Source organism: Canis lupus, chromosome 3, assembly GCF_048164855.1.
Source record: "Canis lupus baileyi chromosome 3, mCanLup2.hap1, whole genome shotgun sequence".
Taxonomy (NCBI): domain Eukaryota; kingdom Metazoa; phylum Chordata; class Mammalia; order Carnivora; family Canidae; genus Canis; species Canis lupus.
Window position 1 is genome coordinate 19,748,867 of NC_132840.1, and position 21,630 is coordinate 19,770,496.

The window sequence follows — 21,630 nt, forward strand, 5'->3', positions numbered from 1 at the left end:
GGGGTTAGGTGAGTCTCTGGAGCAAATGAATAGAAAGCTAGAGAATGGGCAGTTCTGCTAGGATGGCTATCATGGAATTTTCTGGAGAAGAGGACAGGAATATGGGAAACCTGTAGCAACACCAGGCAGCTCATCAATGCACCAAAGGAGCTTTATGGGAAAGGGGAAGGTATGGGCTGCTGGCTTAGTATATCCTTTGAACTCAAACTGACACCAGGAGCCTGAGGGCATGGACCCAGAGAAGCTGATAAGAGCCAAGAAAGCAGAAGCCTGGGAGAAATCAGACATGTTGTTAAGCTATGAGGAGGGTAACTCTTATCGGCTGCTTATAGGAATGTAGTTGGCTAGGACCACAACTATGGGTGTGGCAGTGGCTTCCAAAGAGAGCCAAAGGAGGGCAATGAAGGGATGACATAAATCACAAGGCAGGGGGCTGTTGGTAGTCCTCACAGAGACAAGGGAGATGCATCTAAAACTGATAAAGTTTTGTTGCTTTTCTACTTATTTCACCCCTCAAAAGGACAGGGCAATTGAGAGCTTTTCCAACATAGGTATGTGCCAGAACTACATAGATTTTGTTTCTTTTTTCCAAAGAATTATTCTTTCATTTTCTCTTTCCAGGTGTTTTAGTTTCTGTAATTACAATCACTGTATGTGCTTTTTGAAAAAAATATAACAATAAGGAAGTATAAAAATAAAAGTGAAAATTTCCACTCTGCCACTTCCAATGTACCATAAGAGGGGTAATGGCTGTTAATGATTTGGTGTGTTTCCTTCTAGATGCTTATCAAGCTATATACAAAAATACTATTTTAGGGGCGTCTGGGTGGCTCAGTCGGTGAAACATTTGCCTCTAGCTCAGGTCATGATCCTTGGGGTCCTGGGGTTGAGCCCCACATTGGGCTCCCTGCTCAGCGGGGAGTCTGCGTCTGCTCCTCCCCTTGCTTGTGCTCTCTCTGTCTCTCTCTCTGTCAAATAAATAAATTAAAAATAATCTTTAAAGACTCCTAACTCTGGAAAACAAACTAGGGGTGATGGAAGGGGAGGAGGGCAGGGGGTGGGGGTGAATGGGTGACGGGCACTGAGGGGGGCACGTGACGGGATGAGCACTGGGTGTTATTCTGTATGTTGGTAAATTGAACACCAATAAAAAATAAATTTATTATAAAAAAAACAAATAACAAAAAAAATTTTTTAAAAATGAGATTATACTGTTAGTACTTTTCTGCCATTTTCCATTCATATATATATGTATGTATGTGTATATATATATAGTGTCATGTGTGTATGTACGTGTGTGTATGTGAGACAGAGATAGCTACCTAAGGTTTTTGGTTTTTGATGTTTTGATGAGTGGCCACTTTCCTAACTGATGGGCATCCAGTTTTTCTCTAGTTTGTCACTCTTATAAGCATTGCAAAAATGACATGGCTTCACACAGACCCATTGAATATAGGATTGAATTCTAGAAACGGTATCACTACACTGAAGATAGGCCCATTTAAAATCTTGACAGATACTACCAAACTGCCTTCACAGAGCCCTTACCAATTCATCTTGCCACCAAGAGCATTTGAAAGTGTCTTTGTCCCCACAGCCTCACCAGCTCTGGATACTATCAACATGGAATATTGTTATTTTCATTTGCATTCATCTTAAGACCTTTTCTTGAGAATTCAATTCTTCCTACATAAATAAAAATTGTCCGAGAGTTTTATAAGTCCTTTAAAAACCCCACGGGTTTCAGTAATTCACAGATTTGAATGGTTGAACTTCTTTATTGTTTTTTAAATCCTGAAGTAATGGAAGATTTATAAAGAGCTTACACTTTTTATATCTGACATTTAATGAGAAATCACTGGAAATGTTGGCTATTGGGATGAACACAGTGTTATTCAGATTAATTGAAACCCCTTCTTCTTCCCATGTGTCCACTTTTCTATTTATTGATCAAGTCTCTTTTTTTCTGACATTGGAATGGGAAAGTTTCCTCTCAATATTGGTCTAGGTTGAATACTACCCATATAGTCAGCATCATCTTTGTCCAGTACTTGGGAGGTACTTGCTCTTGGAGAGATTTCCAAGTTTTGGTGATACAGAAGCTTTTCATTGCCTGCTTTTGGGACCATTATGTATGTTTTTGGAATTACTGGATCACCTTCAAGAAATGTTGACCCTGTGTTTTTAACCATTTCACTCAAGTCTACATAAACTGTAGAAGTCACAGATCTACAGCTGATGAATTTTTACAAACTGAGCACACATATGTAACCAGTGCCCAGAGAGAGAGCATGGCCAGCCACTGGAAGCCCTCGGTACCTTCCCAGCCACTGTTCCGCAAGACTAACACTGTTCTGACTTTCAGTAGTATGGATTAGTTGGCCTGTTCTGTATTTGATGTAAATGCAGCCATATGGCATGCTCTCTCTTGTGTCTGCTTGGCATCCTATCTTTTTAAATAGTATAATAGATCGATAGGTCATGTTTAACACACATATTCATGGCACACCAGGAGCTTTTCTAAGCACATTGTATGCATTATATTAAATACAGGGGTGTTAAATATGAATCACATTTGGAGGTTTTGCATTTTGAAGTAACTCTATAGCTAGAATAGAGATGTCAAAGATATATATTTCCTTTTCATACATCCAATGTATGTACTTTTTAATAAATAATTTATTAAAATTAGGAACCTCTTCTGAGCCATAATTTCACAAAGAGCTCCCCACCTGCTGTCCTTACAGTTGAAGCTTGGAATTAGCGTTAATAAACATGTTACGATGTTCTTAGGATTCTGAGCAGTGATGCCATTAAATATATCACTTTAAATAGAGCACTTAAAATTAATGCTATGAAGCTTCAGGGATGCCTAAATAAATCAGTGTCCAAATTCACCCCAGGTAAGAAGGGCAGTGAGGACTGAACACCCCCTCTGTCCATTTCCTTTTCAGAGAAATGATGACCTATCAGGGAGGACATTAATCATTCCTGTTCCCAAATTAGATTAAAATTCTGAGGTTTAAAGCTTACCTTTACCTGAAGATTTTAATATTCGGCCTTTGGCTTTATCATTTCCTAACAGGCACAAATTTTGCTGGTTCTCACAAAACAGTTCTGTTCTGTTTCTATTACCGAAGAGGCTAAAAGCTCTGCTGAAGCAAATTCCAAAGAAGGTTTCATTTCCTCCTAGCAAAGATCTCCTGGGGAAAAAAACTCCTAGAGATTCTTGTGATTAGGTAATTACATATGTGACTCTGCTCTGGAAACTTGTTTCAAACTCACTTATACTTGGGTTGTTCTCACCTCCTGCACTAGAAGGTGGACCTAATAAGTCATTAATCTGAGTCCCCCATACAGCATCTTCTCATCAAGTAGTTGAAGGTACCTAGAAAATCATATTAATTTCTATTTTGAAGCCGTATCTGATAACAAACAAACAAGAAAAAAAATGATTATAGTCACTGGCAAACGTGGAGAATTCTACTTTCCAGTGCTAAACCCACACATCTGCTCTGCAAAAGATTGGAACATGTACCCACCTTTGCAAAATGCTTCAGCCATTCAAGCCTTGATGCTCTGAGCATGAACAGAAGTCAGGCAGTCTTGCAAACAATGTAGAAGCAAGAACTGTGTCTCACGGTGTCTTTGGTTGTGGGAGTTAAGATGGCCATAGAAGTTCTGTGGGACAGAGAGCTCTCCTTCACCTGGTCTGCATCTAGTGTGGAGTCTGGCCATGGGTGGATGTGCAGACAATGTTTACTGAATAAAAAGGGGCCATGGCGCAGCCTGCTGCTACATTCCATGCTAACTCGTGGAAAAAAGTCATTTCATTCAGTGAGAAGGACGCCGCTGCTTTGCATGAGGACAGACCTATGGGTTCACCAGCTGAAGGGAGGAAAACATTCTAGATTAGTGGTTAAGAGCATAGGTCATATAAATAAGGCAAATAATGTTAGTTATTTTTAGTATATTTTTTGGCATGAGAATGTCTCATGAAATATTTGAGACATACTAAAAAATATGTATCTGAATATATTTTTAGAAGATTTTATTTATTTATTCATGAGAGACACACTGAGAGAGGCAGAGACTTAGGCAGAGAGAGAAGCAGGCTCCATGCAGGAAGCCCGACATGGGACCAGATCCCGTGACTCCAGGATCACTCCCCGAGCTGAAGACAGGTGCTCAACCACTGAGCCACCCAGGTGTCCCTATTTATCTGAAATTTAAGTTTAACCTAACTGAACATCCTTTATTTTTATTATTTTTTTTAACAACCCTAAGTCAGTCCTGCTCACTCCATTCTTACAATGTTTAGTTTTCAGGCAATCATTCCTAAAGACATGAAAGGATTATTTTTCAAAAGTCATGTGAGCTTAGCTGTTTCTAGCTGATCTGTAAGGGAAGTCTTGACTTTTTTCCATAACCTTCTCCATTAAAATAGAGGATGATTCAGTCACTAAGAAATGATGGGCTTCTCAAGACAATACTCACAGGCAGCGTGAAAACTATCATCCAAATGCTGGTCAATTTTGAGTGCATAACCTTTACCGAAATATAGTTTTCCATGAAACAATGTCTATTTGAGGAAGGTTTCTGTTGGCAAGCCCAGCATTTGTTCCTTACCATAAACCTTCACATTTTATAACTGGCATCAATGAAGATGTGATAAGCAGAAATATCTGATGTATTGATGGCATGTTTTTCTGGTTGACACTTTTGATAACAGATTCAGGAATCAAAAATAATTTTATAGGCTTAAATGGTGGGCTGAATTATTAGCAATTAAAGTAGTAGGAAGAAAGATAAGATTTTGTACTTGGGTCCAATGAACTGCACTAGTTACAAATGTGAAGACCCATGACTTAGCAGAATCATAAATCAAAGTAAGAGTTATTTAAATTTGCTTATAAGACCACTGTGTCATCTTACTGATTTTCTTTTCTTCTCTCTCTCTCTCTTTTTAAATGCTAGATCTTTGAGTGAGGAGATTTTATGAACTGCTAGCATGGCTGACTCAGATGATTCTGGAGGCATGTTTTCAGGGTGCAGTAAAAGAGCTCACAACTATTTATGTAAAGTCCTTTCGAAGTCAAGGCTTGGTACTGTTTGGATAAATGAAACACAACTGCTTCCCAACATGCTTTCCTAGCACTGGGTGGTTAAGAAGAAAGTTAAAAGGCCCTACATGGGAAACCATTCAGAGCCAGTGGCTCTCAAACCCAAGGTTGTATCAGAATCACCTACATCCTCCATTTACACAGTGAATCCCAGTCTCAGAGTTTTTGACTCAGAAGGTCAGGGATGGGCCCCAAGAACTTGTATGTAAAGATTCTAAGCTGTAAAGTTCATATTAAAAAGTTCCTGCCCTAACTATGAAAGTCTGTGACCAAGATGAAAACCGGGACCTGTGCTCTGAGAATAGGTAGTATTGATTCTACTTGTGTGCGTTACCTTCCCAGGAGCCAGACTTCTGAGGGTTTAGGGCAAGGTTAGATGTGGGTGGGGAGGCTTGGTCCATCCATTTTCCCCTTGGTAATCAAGTTCTATGGAATCTTCATTGATTCCTCTGACAGTTCACCTTTGAAGTCCATGGCAACACAGCGCCAAGAGCAGAGATGCTTCTTCATCAGGGTCTCTGTGCCATGACCTCAGCGTGGCATCACCATAACCAAAATGGTGCCACACGGTAGCATTTGGCTTCTTGTCAAGACCTCAGGTACCATAAACAAATGACAGCCATAGGGTTTTCAGTTGTATTTTGTCAGGAAAATGAAAATAATAATAGGTATTAAACTAAATCCATAAACACCTGTTCCTTGCTGATAGGGTGGCCACACTCATTGTTACATTGTTTTGTGTGTATTTTTTTTTCCTGGAGCAGCCATTTCACAAGCCATGATTCATGCAATGTGCCACCCTCAGAGATATCAAGACCTATTTGCATAAATATTCACAATCATGCTTCTAAAGCTGTTTCCTTACTTCCCTTTGTTGCTGTTTTACTTTTGATTGGAGGTCAGGTGAAGCAGTCACTAATTGAAGCTATTCTCACACACACACACACACACACAATATATATATAGTTGAATTAAAAAATCCATGAGAACAGAGCCAGCACCTCTTTTCTCAGAGAGCTATCCCTAACCCTAATGTAGTACCCCACACATGGTAGCTACACAAAATCTGTGACTGACTGAATGAATAAACATATATTTCGTTGCAAGACAGTGATCTCGAAAGTTACCTGTTGATCCTTTATGTGTTAACTCGGAACACACAGGACTTTATTCCTGGTGTGAACCAAATGCAGATCTTGAGTTCAGCTTTACTAACATCTCCTTGTTCCCTTCTAAAACTATTTTGTAGCAAGGACAGTATTTTTATTGTTTGTAAGTTTAATCCTGTATATTCATTGGTCATATCTACCACATTTATTTCCAAAGATTTTCCATGGTTTATTAAATACAATTGCACAAAGGTAAATGTTTTTAAAACACATAAGATATAACACAGAAAAACCATAGAGAGATATAATTATTAAAATGTAGTACCAGATTTGCTTTGAGTTTACAAATAACCATGGAAAAAAATGGAAATGTGTCAACTTAAGTAGTTCTCATTGTCTGATTTAAAAAGAGAACGAGAGAGAAGCATTCCAAGTGATGGGAAGAGAAAATTTTTCCCCTACGCATGTATTTCTGGTGGGAATGCATCTTAAGAGCCTTTACTAAAAAGAGCTCTGAGTTACACAAGGAATAGCTTTTTCAACAGCTATATTGGCAGAGGTAGAAAAACTTTCTTCGCCTGGTTACTTTGTATATCTTACCTCAGTAAAGACATGAAAAGGAATCATGATAAGGTGAATGCATTCCCACAGAGAGCTAAGCTTCCTGGTGATCAGACTTGATTCAGGAATAGCACTCAGTGTACTGAGAGGATTAAATGATCAATGTCTCTTTCAGATTAGCCCTCTCAAATATCAATGATCCCCACCAGCCTTGGAGGAGATAATGAGGTAATTTCAATATTGAGCATTTCCACAAAGGGTCTCATGTATGCAAAGTCTGTGGGGTTAGAAAGATGACTCGTCGCCTACATTGCATGGCCTGCATCAGTGCTGGCCCCCCGTGAGGACATGATGGTCCATGGCCCCAGTCCCTGAGCCAGTGGGGACATGTGAAACGCCATGACTTTGTATGGGTCTCAGTTGGGCTTCTCAAGAAGAGACTGAATTGTGAGTGCAAGTATTTTTTTAAGGAGGTACAGGGCACATCAGAAATGGATAAGAGTCAAGAAAAGAGGAAAGAGAATCAATGTAGCATGCCAGATGAAGCCATGGTAGGCAGCTACGGATTAATCCCATAAGAAAACTCTGTAAAAAAAAAAAAAAAAAAAGAAAAGTAAAGAAAACTCTGTAAACTATGTAGAAGGCATGCCTCAGAGTTACCCACCTGAAGAGAGAGGGAAGGGGATATTGATCAATTCTCTTTAGTTGACTGTGTTTACTCCTACTCAGTTGGTTGAGGGCTGCTCCCCTAGAAAGGCTGTTAATTCCAGGGCACTTCCCACCAGAGAGGCTTCAAGACTGCCATATACACAGGCAGAGAGAGCAGTCTTCTGTGCCTCTGGGGAAAGTCCTAAGATACAGAGCAGCAGACCCTGCAATCACAAGTTATCTGGAGCACAGTGAAATGGAGTGGGGTCTGAGACATTTTCCCAAGACACTGGCAGCTTCTCTCGTGTATAAGATGCCTTTAGAAAGCAGTGGCCACAGTGTTGAATAACTCCCCAGATGGCTCCAGGGCTCTGTCAGATGAATCAGTGTTTTCCTCTATCAATTCTCTTCACCTCAAGTAGAAAGACTCACCATAGTCTCTGTGTCTTTTTAACACCTCTCTACACTTGCTAATCACTTTTTTCCAGACGAGAAAGTACACTCAAGATCATTGCTTTTTTGTAGACACCATTATCTAGTTAAGAATGCCCTAACACTGTCTTGTTTCCACTGGGATTTCTCCTGAAGAGTACCTTCTATTTATGTAAGACCATATTGTTCTTCTATCTACAGTAGTGAGATGGTTTCCTTTTTAAATGAAGGTATGTAAGTAAGAAGTAAAAGTCAATGTGCAGAAAGAAATTAGTGACATTAAAAATATATCTAGTAGGGGATCCCTGGGTGGCGCAGCGGTTTGGCGTCTGCCTTTGGCCCAGGGCGTGATCCTGGAGACCCGGGATCGAATCCCACGTCGGGCTTCCGGTGCATGGAGCCTGCTTCTCCCTCTGCCTATGTCTCTGCCTCTCTCTCTTTCTCTCTCTGTGACTATCATAAATAAATAAAAATTAAAAAAAAAAGAATAGTTAAAAAAATAAATACAAAATAAAAATATATCTAGTGATGTGCTGGTATATGTTTGAAAACTGGGTCTCTGGGGAAAAAAAAAAGTCTGTAGTTTGTAGTGTTTGCCTATTTCTGGGGTGTAAATCCTCCCACTATGACTCAAGTCAGAAATAGCTACCACCGTGACACCACTGAATATATACAATTGGTTCTCACAAGCTGGAATTAGCCAGCTCCAGCACAGTTCTGGGGATAATAAGTCTCACAAAGATAATAAGTCTCACAGCTTGTGTTCCATTCACAAAACACCTCAGGGGTAAAATAAAGGGTGGAACTTGTATTCTCTTCCAAGTATTTCAAAGATTTGGTACTTAGGTGAGTTACAGGAGTGCCAGTGGATGGAACAGTAAGAATTACTCCTATTTAAACCAACATTCAGGTGGAATCCTGACCTACAAACAAAGTACAGAGTTGATATTTCACCCAGTAAGAAGGTAAGCATGAAATATTACCAGTCTCCTCCATTATGGTTTTTCCTTCTGGTTTCCTCTGGAACAGGTGTTTTTAAGAAGCACTTCCTTCCCACTGGTTCCCATGAGCTACAGTGGTTAGCCCCAGGTCGCTGAATGTCTGAACTTAGTTTACCCATTTCTCTAGTCATTACTGCTAATGCTGAGAACTCACACGAGCCTTTGGATAGTGTGGGTATATTTCATTCCCTTCTTGGTTTGATGCTATGCCTACAATTTGGAAATGAAGATCTCAGCAAAAATCCTAGTTCAGTCATATATGTTGCCTTGAACAAATTACCCCCTTAAAATGGAGGAGGTAAAATTAACAACCAACCCATGGACTAATTAAGAAGTTAGAGCTGCTAAACATCACCATTCACGCTCAATGGTAAAGCAGGGTACAAACCTTAACCAGTCTCCTTGTGACTGTTATTACTGTTATTACTATTTACCCTATAGATTCACGTGGGCTTTGCAATCATTTTAGTGCCCTGTTCTGTAGTTTCATTCTTTGAATTCCAGATTCAACTCAGGTGAGGTTGGCAAAGCAGCGATCACCGAATCCTTCTTGCTTGCTTCACCTTAGCTGGCTCCTGCTTCACACATCTTTCAAGATGTTTGTAGAAAACTAATCAGCATCTACGTTTGTTTTCCAATTTTCTTTTGCTCGCACATACCATGGCCACTTGATTAGCAATCAGAGCTGTGTTGGCAGCCACATACAGGCCCCATTCCTCCTAATCAGGGATGGAGGAAGCAAACGCTGGTGTTTAAAGGGAACCCTTTTTTGAGCTCTTGTCCCATGACTCTTAATTGTTGTAGTTCTCAAACTCAACCCAGCTGCAAGCTTTATTAGGGAAACATTTATTCAGATAACAAGCCTTGGGTATGAAAGAGGAGTAATTATTTTGCAAATGCATTTGAATCACTGTATGCCATAGTGCAACTCATCTCCCAAATGGAGAAGGTGCATTTGTGCACCAAATGTTGGGCTGGAATGTTGCTTTGTAGATGGACAATATGGCAAGCATGTGACTGGGAGCTTCTGGCAAATGATAGAAAAATGGAGAACTGAAAAGACACCAGCATAACAAGAGGTAAAAAAGTGATCAAAACTCTGAAAACTAAACGGCATGAACAAAATGCCTAAATTTCATTCATGAACATGTTTGTTCATTTATTCTTTCTTTCATTCATTCTCCATCAACTGTTTTTGAGCCCCTATCATATACTTTGCTCTCAAAGAGCTTAATGGGAGATAAGCAATGAAAATATGTAACCCATGTCACCTGAGATCTCGCATCTTATGAAGTTGATATAACATTGGCCCAAACCCACAGACCAGGCCTTGTGAATGTTCAGTGATATCTATGAACTTTTTGGGATTTCATGGAGCTCACATATCAATGGTCACTCTAGCTCCAAGACCATGCTCCTGCTTATTTAGTTGGTTTGCTTTATTGTCGTCTTCATTTTCCACAATCCGCATGTAGAAGGTGGCCCCTCCCTTTTCTTTCACGCACACAAAAAAATCACAGAAAGCATTGTGTGGGTAGCACACTTTACTGAAATTCTAGGAAGTTGTATTTGGAGGTTGTATCAACTCCCAATGATATATTAAACACGACTATTCTTAAATGTTCTTCCGGCACCAGGCACATTTTCTTTAGCTATCTACACCCAGTTCTGATTTCTCACATCTCACAATTTTCTTCTCCCACCTCCCTTCTCATCTCTTTCCTTTAATTTTCTACCCTCTGTGCTGGGCCTGCTCCACGCTAGGAGTCTATTCCGTGTTCCTGCTTCTTCACTAATAATCTCCAGTCCCAACTACCTATATCCAGACCCAAGATGCTCTCCAGGATGAAACACCTTGTTTCACATAAAAAAGCTTCCCTTTGGGGTAATTTAAGGAGTGCTTTATATATTCTGAATTTAAGTCTTTGATAATATGTGTATTCCAAATCTCTGCTTGTCTTTTACTTTCTTATTGATGTCTTTTGATAAACAGATATTCTATATATTAATGAAGAATATTCATTTTTTCTATAATACGTATTGCTTATTTGTCTCGTTAAGAAATATTTATATGTCCCAAGGTCACAAACATTCTCTACTATGTCTTCTAAACACTTGCTTTCTTTAATTTCCATCACTAACTTTCATCTCAAATTAATTTTGTGTATGGTATGAGGCATCAAGAATTGTTATTTTTTCTGATTGTTCTAGCAGTGTTTATTGAGAAGAGAGTCCTTCCCCCCATTGAGTCGTAATGACCTCTTTGTCATAAATTGAATGACCACACACGCATGCTCTCTGTCCTGTTTCCTTGGCTTTTATTTTCATCCTTGTGCCAATACGAGGATGGTAATTTTTAATCATTTTCCTTTTCACATAGACATTTAAAATATCCTGTGATAAGTACTCTGAGTAGAAATATAGGCTATAATACCTGCCAGAGGACCTAACCTAGAGGGTCAGAAATGCCTTTCTCAGTAGATGTCATTTAGACTGAGAAACACTTTACAGGTGTGCACTTCAGGACATGTCCACTCTGCTGTTCCCTCACTTTATGACAGGTGCACTGATTTGGTTGATGTAAACCACGTTGTATATGCACTGGCCTGGAATAATAACACCAATAAAATAAAGAAGATACTCAGGTAGAGGCAGAATAGCTTCATTGTAAAGAAGATTGTGAAGATTGAAAAGAATATGTGATTTGCCCAAGGTCGCAGAGCCGGTGAATTCTGATATCTGGCTTGGCACTCAAGTTTCCCAGTAGGTCCCAGGAGATCATAACATTGCATCACCTCTGGTTACTGATGTTCAAGGCCCCTAGGCTGGAATGTGGTGACCCTTATGTTTGTACTCAGTTCTGTTTCACTCCAAGACTATGCTTTATCCAGTACCCTTGATTGCCTCCCTGGAAGAGCTGAATTATTTGTATGCCTCAAAAAGAATGAACTAATTGATTCTCATTTTAATATAGTAACTCTGCTCTAACACTATCAATATGTATCCAAAAAATCTTATGGTGCATGACTAATTGCACTTTTGAATTATATACATTTAATTACATATTTGATTTGATAGTTTAGCATTTAGAATTATTGCCATTTCCTACTTACCGATCTTCTGTTCTTACATTCTAATTGTCTTTGTTAGACTCCTTTCTTATGCATAGAAAATAAATGTAGACATGATTTCTTCTTTCCGTATGTGTATATTATATCTCACTTTAGTGGCATGAGTGAGATATGATAGTATAGAGCAGATCAGTCCTCATAACGTACTCTTCATAGGATGAATCTCCTAAAGTATGCTTTTGTTGTAATGGTTGAAATGTCCGTGAAAGATTTTGTTTTTCTGTGTATATAACTCTCCAGTAGTGAAAGTTTGTATTACTTAAATGGAAGAAGAATTCATGAAAAAAAAAAAAAGTAATTAGCATAAGACTTTGAAAATCCTTTCTGGGTAAAATAGGCAGCTCTTTCTTCTATTTTTGAGGCTCTGATTGACAGCTTGGCTATTACCAGACAATGTATGCTTGACACAGTATCTCTGGATAAAACCACTAGCTTCTATCAAGTCGATCAAATATTTATTGAGCACTTATTATGTCCAAGACACTTTGGGGAAGAAGTAAATATAAGCCTGCCCTTGCCCTTAAGGATATATCAATTGAGATACAATTTAAACTGCTGCGATCAATTACACAGATGTCTCTAAATTCAGTCTCTGGGTGCTCGGTGTAAACAAGACAAAATGTGCTGATAATGAATCTAGTTTCCTTTGTCATGTGATTTGACTTCCTGCATCATTGAAGTAGGCTCGTATTTTCCTGCATCCTCCGCAATTATCAGCATCAACTGATTCCACAATCTATTGAGAAAGAGGGTTCAGGCAATATTGTTGGTCTCTGCATCTTATTCAAGTCTTGATTCCACTGCTGTGAAGGCACTTAAATAGCCCTTTATCAACTCAGACCCCTCGAGATTGAGTATTTAATTTCTCTTCATCTCCAGCCTTAGGAAATAACCCAATTCATTACTTAGCCATTATTTAATTCATTACTGTCATTAGAGATCAGGAGAAGCATCTCACCAGGGCTGAGAGTACATGACAGACCTCACCTCTCTTCGTACAGCACAATGAACAGGTTATAGAAGGATCCTGATTTGAAATTCCATTTATAGGATGTGATTTTATTACATTTACCAGCGCCAAGCTTCTGCTAGATGACTAACCCGATAGAAAGAGGTTTGCTGCCCAAAGTATTGCCAATACTTTGTGTCTTCAGGGAGCTTTAGTAGACTCCATGAGATTGCTGATCTCTTAACAGCACAGAGCAAATGGACAGAAAAGTGTATCAAGAGGTAAATGCACAAGGGAGCTGCTTTCTATAGATTGGGGCGGGCATGGGTCATTTCCTCCCAGAGGACATTTGGCAATATCTGGAGATAATATTTGTTGTCACAGTGGAGAAGGAGTACGCTACTGGCACCCAGTGGGCAGGGGCCAGGGATACTAACATCCTACATTGTACAGGGCAATCCCTCAACAGAATTATCTGGCCCAAAATGTCAACATTTGTTGAGAAGCCCTGAGCACCTGCCCATTGCTGACACCTACTAAAACTATACATATTGTGTTGTATGCCCCTGTGGATTTGTTTGTTTTTAACTGATTATTGAGATAGGATAGATGGATTTAAGGCTCTATCTATCTATCTATCATCTACTGTCTATCTAATCTGCCTACCAACCTATTTATCCCTTACCTACTTCATCTCATTAAGTATTAAGTAAAGCAGTTTATAAGAACTACACTCAATAAGGTAGTTAAAAAATACATCTAAACAAGAGAAAATTTAAAAATATACAGGGGAAATATCAATTAAAGTGAGTAGTATCAACTGTGCAGAATATATGACACTGGTCGTCTGACAAGTGTGATCTTTAAATTTGCTTTAATTTTCTTTGAGCTTCCTATTAGCCAAAAAAATAAAAATAAAAACAGCTATTATACTTATTATATTAGATATTAGATATTAAGCAATGCTTATAGTAGTTCAAAGGCATGTCTCACTTGGAACTTAACATAGATGATGGACAGCAACTGCTTTTTATGTGAAGAAAGATGGCAACTATTTCTAGTTTTTTGGACCATAAGACTTCTGATCACTGTTCTGATCACTTTTGGATGCCACTGTAGCCTTAAAGTAGTCATCAATGATATGTAAACCAACAGGTATGACTGTGTTCTAATAAAACTTTATTTACAACAACAGGCTATGTGCCAGATTTGCCCCTCAGGTCATTGTTTGCAGATCTTTAGTGTAGATCTCAGCAATACCCCTAAGTGAAGTGAGAAACGGGTTTTAAGATGATGCTTTTTTGACTCCTGAGTGTAAACTGAGAGCATAACCCTATGGGACATAAAGCAAGGCTTTCTGCACCATTGGCAACAACAACAAAAAGTCACTTCAGACTTTTTACTGTAATATATATCAAGGATTTTGTATTATATTGTTTTGTTTGTTTTCATTTAGTTTTACTTTGGGCCAGATAGCTCCTTATGTGGTGTGGAGATACCCAGTGTAATAAAATCACTCCTCTCTGATATTCAGTCTCACTTGCAGAGAAAGAAAACTTCACTTTGTTCCTTCCATCTTCCTGCATGTTTCAAAGTTAAGGAGCTGAAGCATATGGCAAGGCAAAAGTAGTATTACCTTCAAAAATATTTCAGAAGATTTAGGTAGATGGAGGGCACAGTTCTAAGTGGCCATGATCAAATAGTTACCTTCAGATTCTGCCTCTGAGTTCTTTCCCCAGGGATAGCCTCCTTTCCTTGGGTGGCCTCAGGTTGACCGACACCTCCTCTGTGAAGGTTTCTATGGCCTCCTAAAGGAAATAGTTTTCTCTTTCGGCCTTCTCTAGACCTTTGTGCTTCCAACTTTTACAGCACTTTTCTCAGTATTTTCTAACTTCTTTTTCCCATAATCAGGTGAACTCCTTGAAGGAATAATATGCATCTTCCTGATTATATATTCTCCCCTCTGTGTCTGCTGCAACATCCTGTACAAAGTAGATACTCATAATTATTTGTTGAGTAAATGAATGAATAAGTGGATAGGTGTATGGCTGGAGGGATGCATAAAGGGATGGATGAATGAAGGGATGGATGAGTAGATAGAGGAAGAGATAGATGGAAAGAATAATGGAAGGAAGGACATTCGCAGTTTCTCAAAAATGAAGTTCAAACATAAGTAGCAGTATTGCAAAATACTTTACTAGCAGGCACTCTGGTTAAAATTGTCTTATCTCCTCATATAAAATTATGCCTAATCTTGGTTCAGTCACAAAACAAACCTCAACATATCTGATTTAAATTTCAATAACATACAATACATATGCCTAGAAATTCACTGAAAGTCAATATGATTTATACATACAATCACTAGAGCGAAGTTCAAAGTGTTTTAAGCAGAATCTGCATTTAGACTGCAGATGTATTTTTTTTACAAAGGATGCTATAACAGATGAGATAAATACAGCCAAATCAATGCTAGGACAAAGTCATCATAAGTATATGCCTATGGTAAAATATATCAAATGTCATAAGAAAGTTTAAGGCTACTTCTCTTCCTTATTCCTAATTCTCATTACTATCAGGGGTGTCCAGCTAATATAGACAATACCAGCATGTGCATTGTAACTTTTTATTTACCCTTGTAGGATCTATGACTTTTCACATAGAGCTGGCAGTTACTCCTACCACCCATTTCAATGTCACATGTGTCAATCCGCATTTTGTATTCCTCTAGTTCTCTTCCAACTATTATCTATATTCACTCTATCTATTTCTGCCTCCCACTCATTAAAGGGTGATCAAGAGTAGTTGCAGAGCTGATATTTTTGGATAATCCTGGAAAAACTGGAAATACTGGATCATGAAATTAGATGTTATCCATGCCTGTGTCTTGACTAAAATTGTTACTTGATGGTGTCTCGGTTTTTCCCTTTGTGTGTATGTGTAATTCTTATACATCTGCCTCACCTGATAAGAAGACTACAAAACTAAGCAAATTATTACAAAGATACATCTTGAAAGAAATATTTGTTCAAAGAGGAGATTTATCAAATTAAGAATTTCCTTGCATATAAAATATCAAAAACCATAATCAAATGGTCTATATGTGTTTCATTCAAGTACAAAACTTGCAGGTTAGGGGTGTGGGGACTTTTGCAATGTACCCAAGTTATTCTGGCACTACTTTCTCAGACTTAGAGTTTATCCTCTTAGATTTTTGATGGAAATCAATTTCTCAAATGGAATTTTATTCCAAACTGCTGAAAACACTATTTAAAATGAAAACCCTGACAAGGATGGGTGTCATGGCAGTAATGAATTCATGATGGGACTAGTTGGAAGTGTATGACATTTTAAGTGCCTCATCACTCTGAATTTATTTGGCATTTATTGTAATAGAAATGACCGTATTGAATTCATTTGGCATTCATATGGATTTCACATGTATTTATGGAGATATAACATGGTAATTTAACATTTACTATACTAAGCATTATTTAATGGACATTGAAAGACATTGTCATACAATGCTTAATAAAGCCAGTACCTCTAAAGTTAATCTTCTGTCAAAACAAAGAAATGGAAAACCATTTTGATTCCCCAAGTAAATTATTTGGATAAGCCAAAAATATGTATTTACTCCCCCAAATATGCTTCCTAAATTTTTAAACCAGAAGGTTGACTCCAGGACCAAGACAATAAAGCAGATGTTCAGTTTAGACTCCTTTATATTCTGAAATTGTCTGCAAATACATCAATCTCAGTCTAAAAATATTAAGAAAGATTTTCTTGGAACATCAGCAGTAAATTTAACACATGGCAAGCCTTCCATAGATTTATCTTTTTTCCCCCTTTAGAGTTCAGTGTGCTCCCTTTAACATAGTCCTGGAAAATAAATTTCTGTTTTATCCTTGCAGAAAAACTATTTTTAGACCAAACAGATCATCATTTGGGAACAATCGAAAGTTCAAAGTCATGAGGATCTTTGCTGAAAACTGAAGGAAGAGTTCTTCACCCACCATGATGGCATTCTTTTCTTTTTTCTTCTAAGAACAGAGTTTAAGGACACAACATAAAACAAAGTTTGCTCTTAGTCACTTTCAAATACGTGGCTTACGGTATTCTCTCCCTTGAATTTTCTCACTGGTCTTGTTTCTCACTCCAACTCAAAAGCAGAACCTTTATTGAGAATTCACTAAAAGTCACCAAATAACTAATCCTCCTGGCCTGAATGAAACTGGTGTTCAACTATGATTGTAGAGTATTGCTTATTTTAACATTAATTTACCGAAAATATCTTAATGAGAACTAGAAAGAGGAAGCAAAAAAGTTACTTATTTTTACATATATCCTACCTACATTTTCTAAGTAATTAATATCACTTTCGATATTATTGCAAAGGCTTTAGTTAATGTGAATATCTTCCAACTTGACATTGTGAGAAAAATCACTATCAAATTTCCACAAGTCACCCTCTGTGGCCCAGGGCAAGATTTTGAGAGAAGGAGTGTCTGAGTTATTTAGGGCTCTGCCACAACAAAGTACTATAAACTGGGTGACTTAAAACAAATGTAAAGAATTGTATTGTCTTAAAGTTCTAGAGGCCAGAAAGTTGAAATTAAGGTGTTGGCAAGGTCATCAAATCCTCTAGGGGTTAATCCTTCCTTGCCTCTTGCAGGGTAGTTCCAAATGTTGCTTAGGGTGTAGCTGAATGACTCCAATCTCTGCCTCTGTCTTCCTGTGTGTCTTTGTCTTCACATTGCTTTTTCCTCTTCTTATAAGAACACCAGTCATATTGATTTAAGGCCAACCCAAATGACCTCATCTCAACTTTGTTACATTTCCAAAGACTGTATTTCCAAATAAAGCCATATTTAAAAGTGCTGAAAGTTAGGTCTTCAACATATCTTTTGGGTGCTACAATTCAACCCATAACAGGAGACATCCTGACAGTTTTTAATAGGTTAATATTTTAATTCATGCATTTATTTTTATAGTTGCCTTTTCTATGATAGGTAAGATCTGAGACAAAAAACAATTTATTTGCCCTTGAGAGTTTCTTTGTTTTCTGCTGTTTATACTAGTCCTGGTCCGAGAAATAAAGCTTTCTCTACAGCAAATTGTTCTCTCCCCCTTCACATGAGAAAGACTGTTGAGTAGTCATTTCCTCTTTGATCTAAGTGTATCTCCTTGGTTTTTGTGACACAGTATCTTTTGTTAGTGTGGAGTCACTTTACTTTCTTTTTTTTTTTTTTTTTGTCACTTTACTTTCTTAACACAAGTTTGCTTTCATTGCTTGATAGGAGCCACATTCCTTCTATGAAGAATTAGATATTTCATTTGAAATCAGACTCAATCTTCAGTATGGTTTATTTGGAGTGTCAGTTAAGTTTCTTTTGGTAGCAAGCAACAGGAATCCACTCTGACTAATATTAGGCAGACGAAGAAGAATATCATTGGCATGTGTGTTAATTTGTTAGGGCTGCTGTAAAAAGGCACCATATACTAGTGGCTTAAACAATAGACATTTAATGTTGAACACTTCTGGAAACCAGAAGTCTAAGATCGATGTACAGATAGGGTTAGTTCCATCAATGTGCTGAGAAGGAGAATCTGATTCATGTCTCTGTTTTAGCTCCTGGTGGTTTGTTGAAAATTTTTAGTGTTCATTGACTTGTAGAAGCATCACCCTAATCTCTGACTTCATCTTCATCTTCACTTCCTTGTGTGTGTGTGTGTGTCTGCATCTGCATCCAAATTTTCTCTCTTTTTTAAAAAAATTTATTTATTTATTTATTTATGATAGACGGGGGGTGGGTGGAGAGAGAGAGAGAGAGAGAGCAAGGCAGAGACACAGGCAGAGAGAGAAGCAGGCTCCATGCCGGGAGCCCGAAGCAGGACTCAATCCCGGGACTCCAGGATCGCACCCTGGGCCAAAGGCAGGTGCTAAACCACTGATCCACCTAGGGATCCCCTAAATTTTCTCTTTTTATATGGATTCCTGTCATATTGAATTATTATCATTTAACTTGATAAAGACCCTATCTCCAAATAAGTTTATACTCTGAGGTACTGAGTTATTAGTTTTTGAGGAGGACGCAACTCAATCTGTAAGAGTGGGACAGTGGTATATGCATGCAACCAAAGGAAGGACTGACTCATAAAGAAAGAAAAACATGTCTGGGTGCTAGAATTTGTGAACCTTCTAGAACGCTCCCACCAACATGCCTGGATGTCACCCATTTCCATGTTTCTATGTCCTAAATTTCAAACCCCTGAGGAGAATTTAAGTAATTCAGTTTGACTGTACCTTTCCTTGGATCAATCGCCTGTGGCCAGGAGGTGAGGGTACAGGACATAATAGCCATGGCTGGTGGGAGAGGGGTATATGTAGGGTGTGTGTGTGTGTGTGTGTGTGTAAGAGTCTTGTCTCAAAGTAGATGGGATCATTATGAGAGTATTTACTGGCAAAAGGGTATCTATATTTTCCCTACCCCTTCCAAATCTCTTAAGAGGAAAGGCTGTCCATGCTCCCAAAGAAGGGATGACTATTCATTGGTCCAGCAATTATAAATTGAGCTTTTAAGATGCATCCCACGTGGTGCTAAAGGTATAGACATGAGCACTGTGTACTGATTTTCAGTCATTTGTACTGGCAAGACTGAGGTAGGACAGATCTTTTCACCTCCTCCCAAGCCCAGGGTGTAGCTCACCATGAGGGTACTGGATATCCTGATGAGCAGCACCAGCAGTTAGCACATTCAGATTCTCAGACTAGACTACCACATAAGCTCAGTCCATGGCAATCTAAACTCATCATGTCAACATGCCCAGTTTCCTCAGATAAAGCATCTGCAGGACTGAGTGCTTCCCTAGATAGTTGCAGGCTTGGCTTGAGTAGGGGGAGGCCGAGGTAACTTCGGAAAGGAGATACATCCATCACTGACCCACACTGTCTCCAGTGTCCATGACTGTCTCCCCAGGGGGGAGTTTGGTGAATATTAAAAAACATAAATAACATAAATATTCTCATTAGGATAGCTATAATTTACCCACCAGATATGAGGGGGGCCCAGCATGTTTTCCTAAGTGTTCCATTTCCTTCCCAGGAGCCACAGAGTTGCCACAAAGAGATGAGGCCAATAAACCACTGCATCTGTTTGTTTGTCATTTTTCTTTAGTGCAAGTTTTAACAAGATTCCCTCCCAACAGGGTCACAATCTTAACACATGTCGCTTTGCTCTACGCTTCATTGAAACACTGTGTTGTGTTGGGCTGAATTAAATGTACAATTACAGCATATTTTCTTGAAAGGAGTTTTGACAATGATAAATGCGTAGACATTTTTCTACACTCAGTCAGCCTGATTCCATGCCCATCAAGTTGCTCAGGATTTGCTCTGAAGAACCTCTTATAAATGAGGAATCTTCGATACTGACCATGGATCCATGGGCCTGGGTTCAAATGCCACTTCTACCAATTTTGTACCAAATGAGCTTGGGAAGCTTTCTTAATCCTACTAGCCTACTTAGTTTTCTCATCTGTAAAAGAATGATTTTAAACTACTTCCCTAATAGTGCTGTTGTGTTAAATGAGACAACACTTGGAAAGTAGTTAGCACCATCCCTGGCAAATAGTAAGCTCTCAATGAGTGTTGGCTAGCATTCATGCAGGTAATTTGTCCTCTTAACTGTAATGATGACTCTAACGTGAGTTCAAATCCCAAGCATATGGAAGAAGAGTACTTTTTGTTGATCTTAAAACAGGAAGAAACAGGATTTTTCTACAGATGCTTGAATATAACAGTAGCTAATGTCTATTAATTATTTACTATGTGCTAGACAGTATAATAAGTATTTTCTGTGTATCATATTGTTTAGATATCACACCAACCCTATGAATTTCATATTATACATCTATGTTACATACTGGGGGATCCTAGACCCTATTGGCACCTCTAGAAACACATTTTCTATTCTGCTGTACCACAAGATACTGGCCTGCATAGAGCACGTCAACCTGGATCTCCTTCTCTCTAGTTTTGGGTTAGGTTCTCTGGGCAAACCAGCAAGAGTCCTGGCAGAGAATAGATGACACAATTATATTAATTAAATTGAAGAGATTGTAATAAAGCTATTATTGACAAGGATGGTAGACAATGCATACGGAAATCACAAGAGGTTGTTCAACTTCCTGGACCTAGAAATGGTGGGGCACCATAATCACTGCAAATCTCATGGGGTAAAGGGTGAAAGTAATTACCAGAGCCAGAGTCAGAGAATGACATATGGAAAGGACAGCCAGGGTCAAGACTGCAGTCTTCAGGTGTGGGATACAGCCAGCTTTTATGACCTGTAGAAGGGAAAACAGAAGAATTGTCCCCCTGCCTTGCTCTTCCTCCATCACTAACCTTTTGCTGGAGTTCCTCATTTGCTAAACCCAGCTGGAAGCCTGAGGACAAGGCTTCCAGGTGATCTACCACGGGACACAGCAGGGTAGAGAAAGGGGAATGAATTCAGAGGACCAAGCAAATGTATACAGTACATCTGCCTATGAACACAACACCAGTAAATGATATTTGCTTTAAGCCATAGAGAATGAGATATTACTGTTGCTCTACTGTTCTAAACTGCTCATTTTCTCCTCCCTCTTTATCTCTTCTACTAGTCTTCTTAATAG

General features: G+C 38.7%; 1 protein-coding gene and 1 long non-coding RNA gene across 7 annotated transcripts in view; one reads left to right on the top strand and one right to left on the bottom strand.

Moving 5' to 3' along the window:
- LOC140629958 (uncharacterized) overlaps nucleotides 1-5,595 on the bottom strand; it is a 29,067-nt gene extending 23,472 nt beyond the window's left edge. For all 4 annotated transcript variants that reach the window (XR_012027737.1, XR_012027738.1, XR_012027739.1 and 1 more), the window contains exons 1-2: nucleotides 5,458-5,595; nucleotides 3,543-3,888 (exon numbers count right to left, since the gene is read on the bottom strand). This is a non-coding gene — a long non-coding RNA (uncharacterized lncRNA). The remainder of the gene's footprint in view (nucleotides 1-3,542; nucleotides 3,889-5,457) is intronic.
- The window catches only part of CDH13 (cadherin 13), a 1,001,991-nt gene that overhangs the window by 278,750 nt on the left and 701,611 nt on the right, over nucleotides 1-21,630 (top strand). Inside the window, exon 1 of one of the 3 annotated variants that reach the window (XM_072819441.1) lies at nucleotides 5,595-5,722. The exons of the other annotated variants lie outside the window; for them this stretch is intronic. Coding sequence (XP_072675542.1) covers nucleotides 5,680-5,722 — 43 coding nt within the window. The 5' untranslated portion in view covers nucleotides 5,595-5,679. Of the gene's footprint in view, nucleotides 1-5,594; nucleotides 5,723-21,630 lie in introns of those variants that run through there. 3 annotated transcript variants of the gene reach the window in all.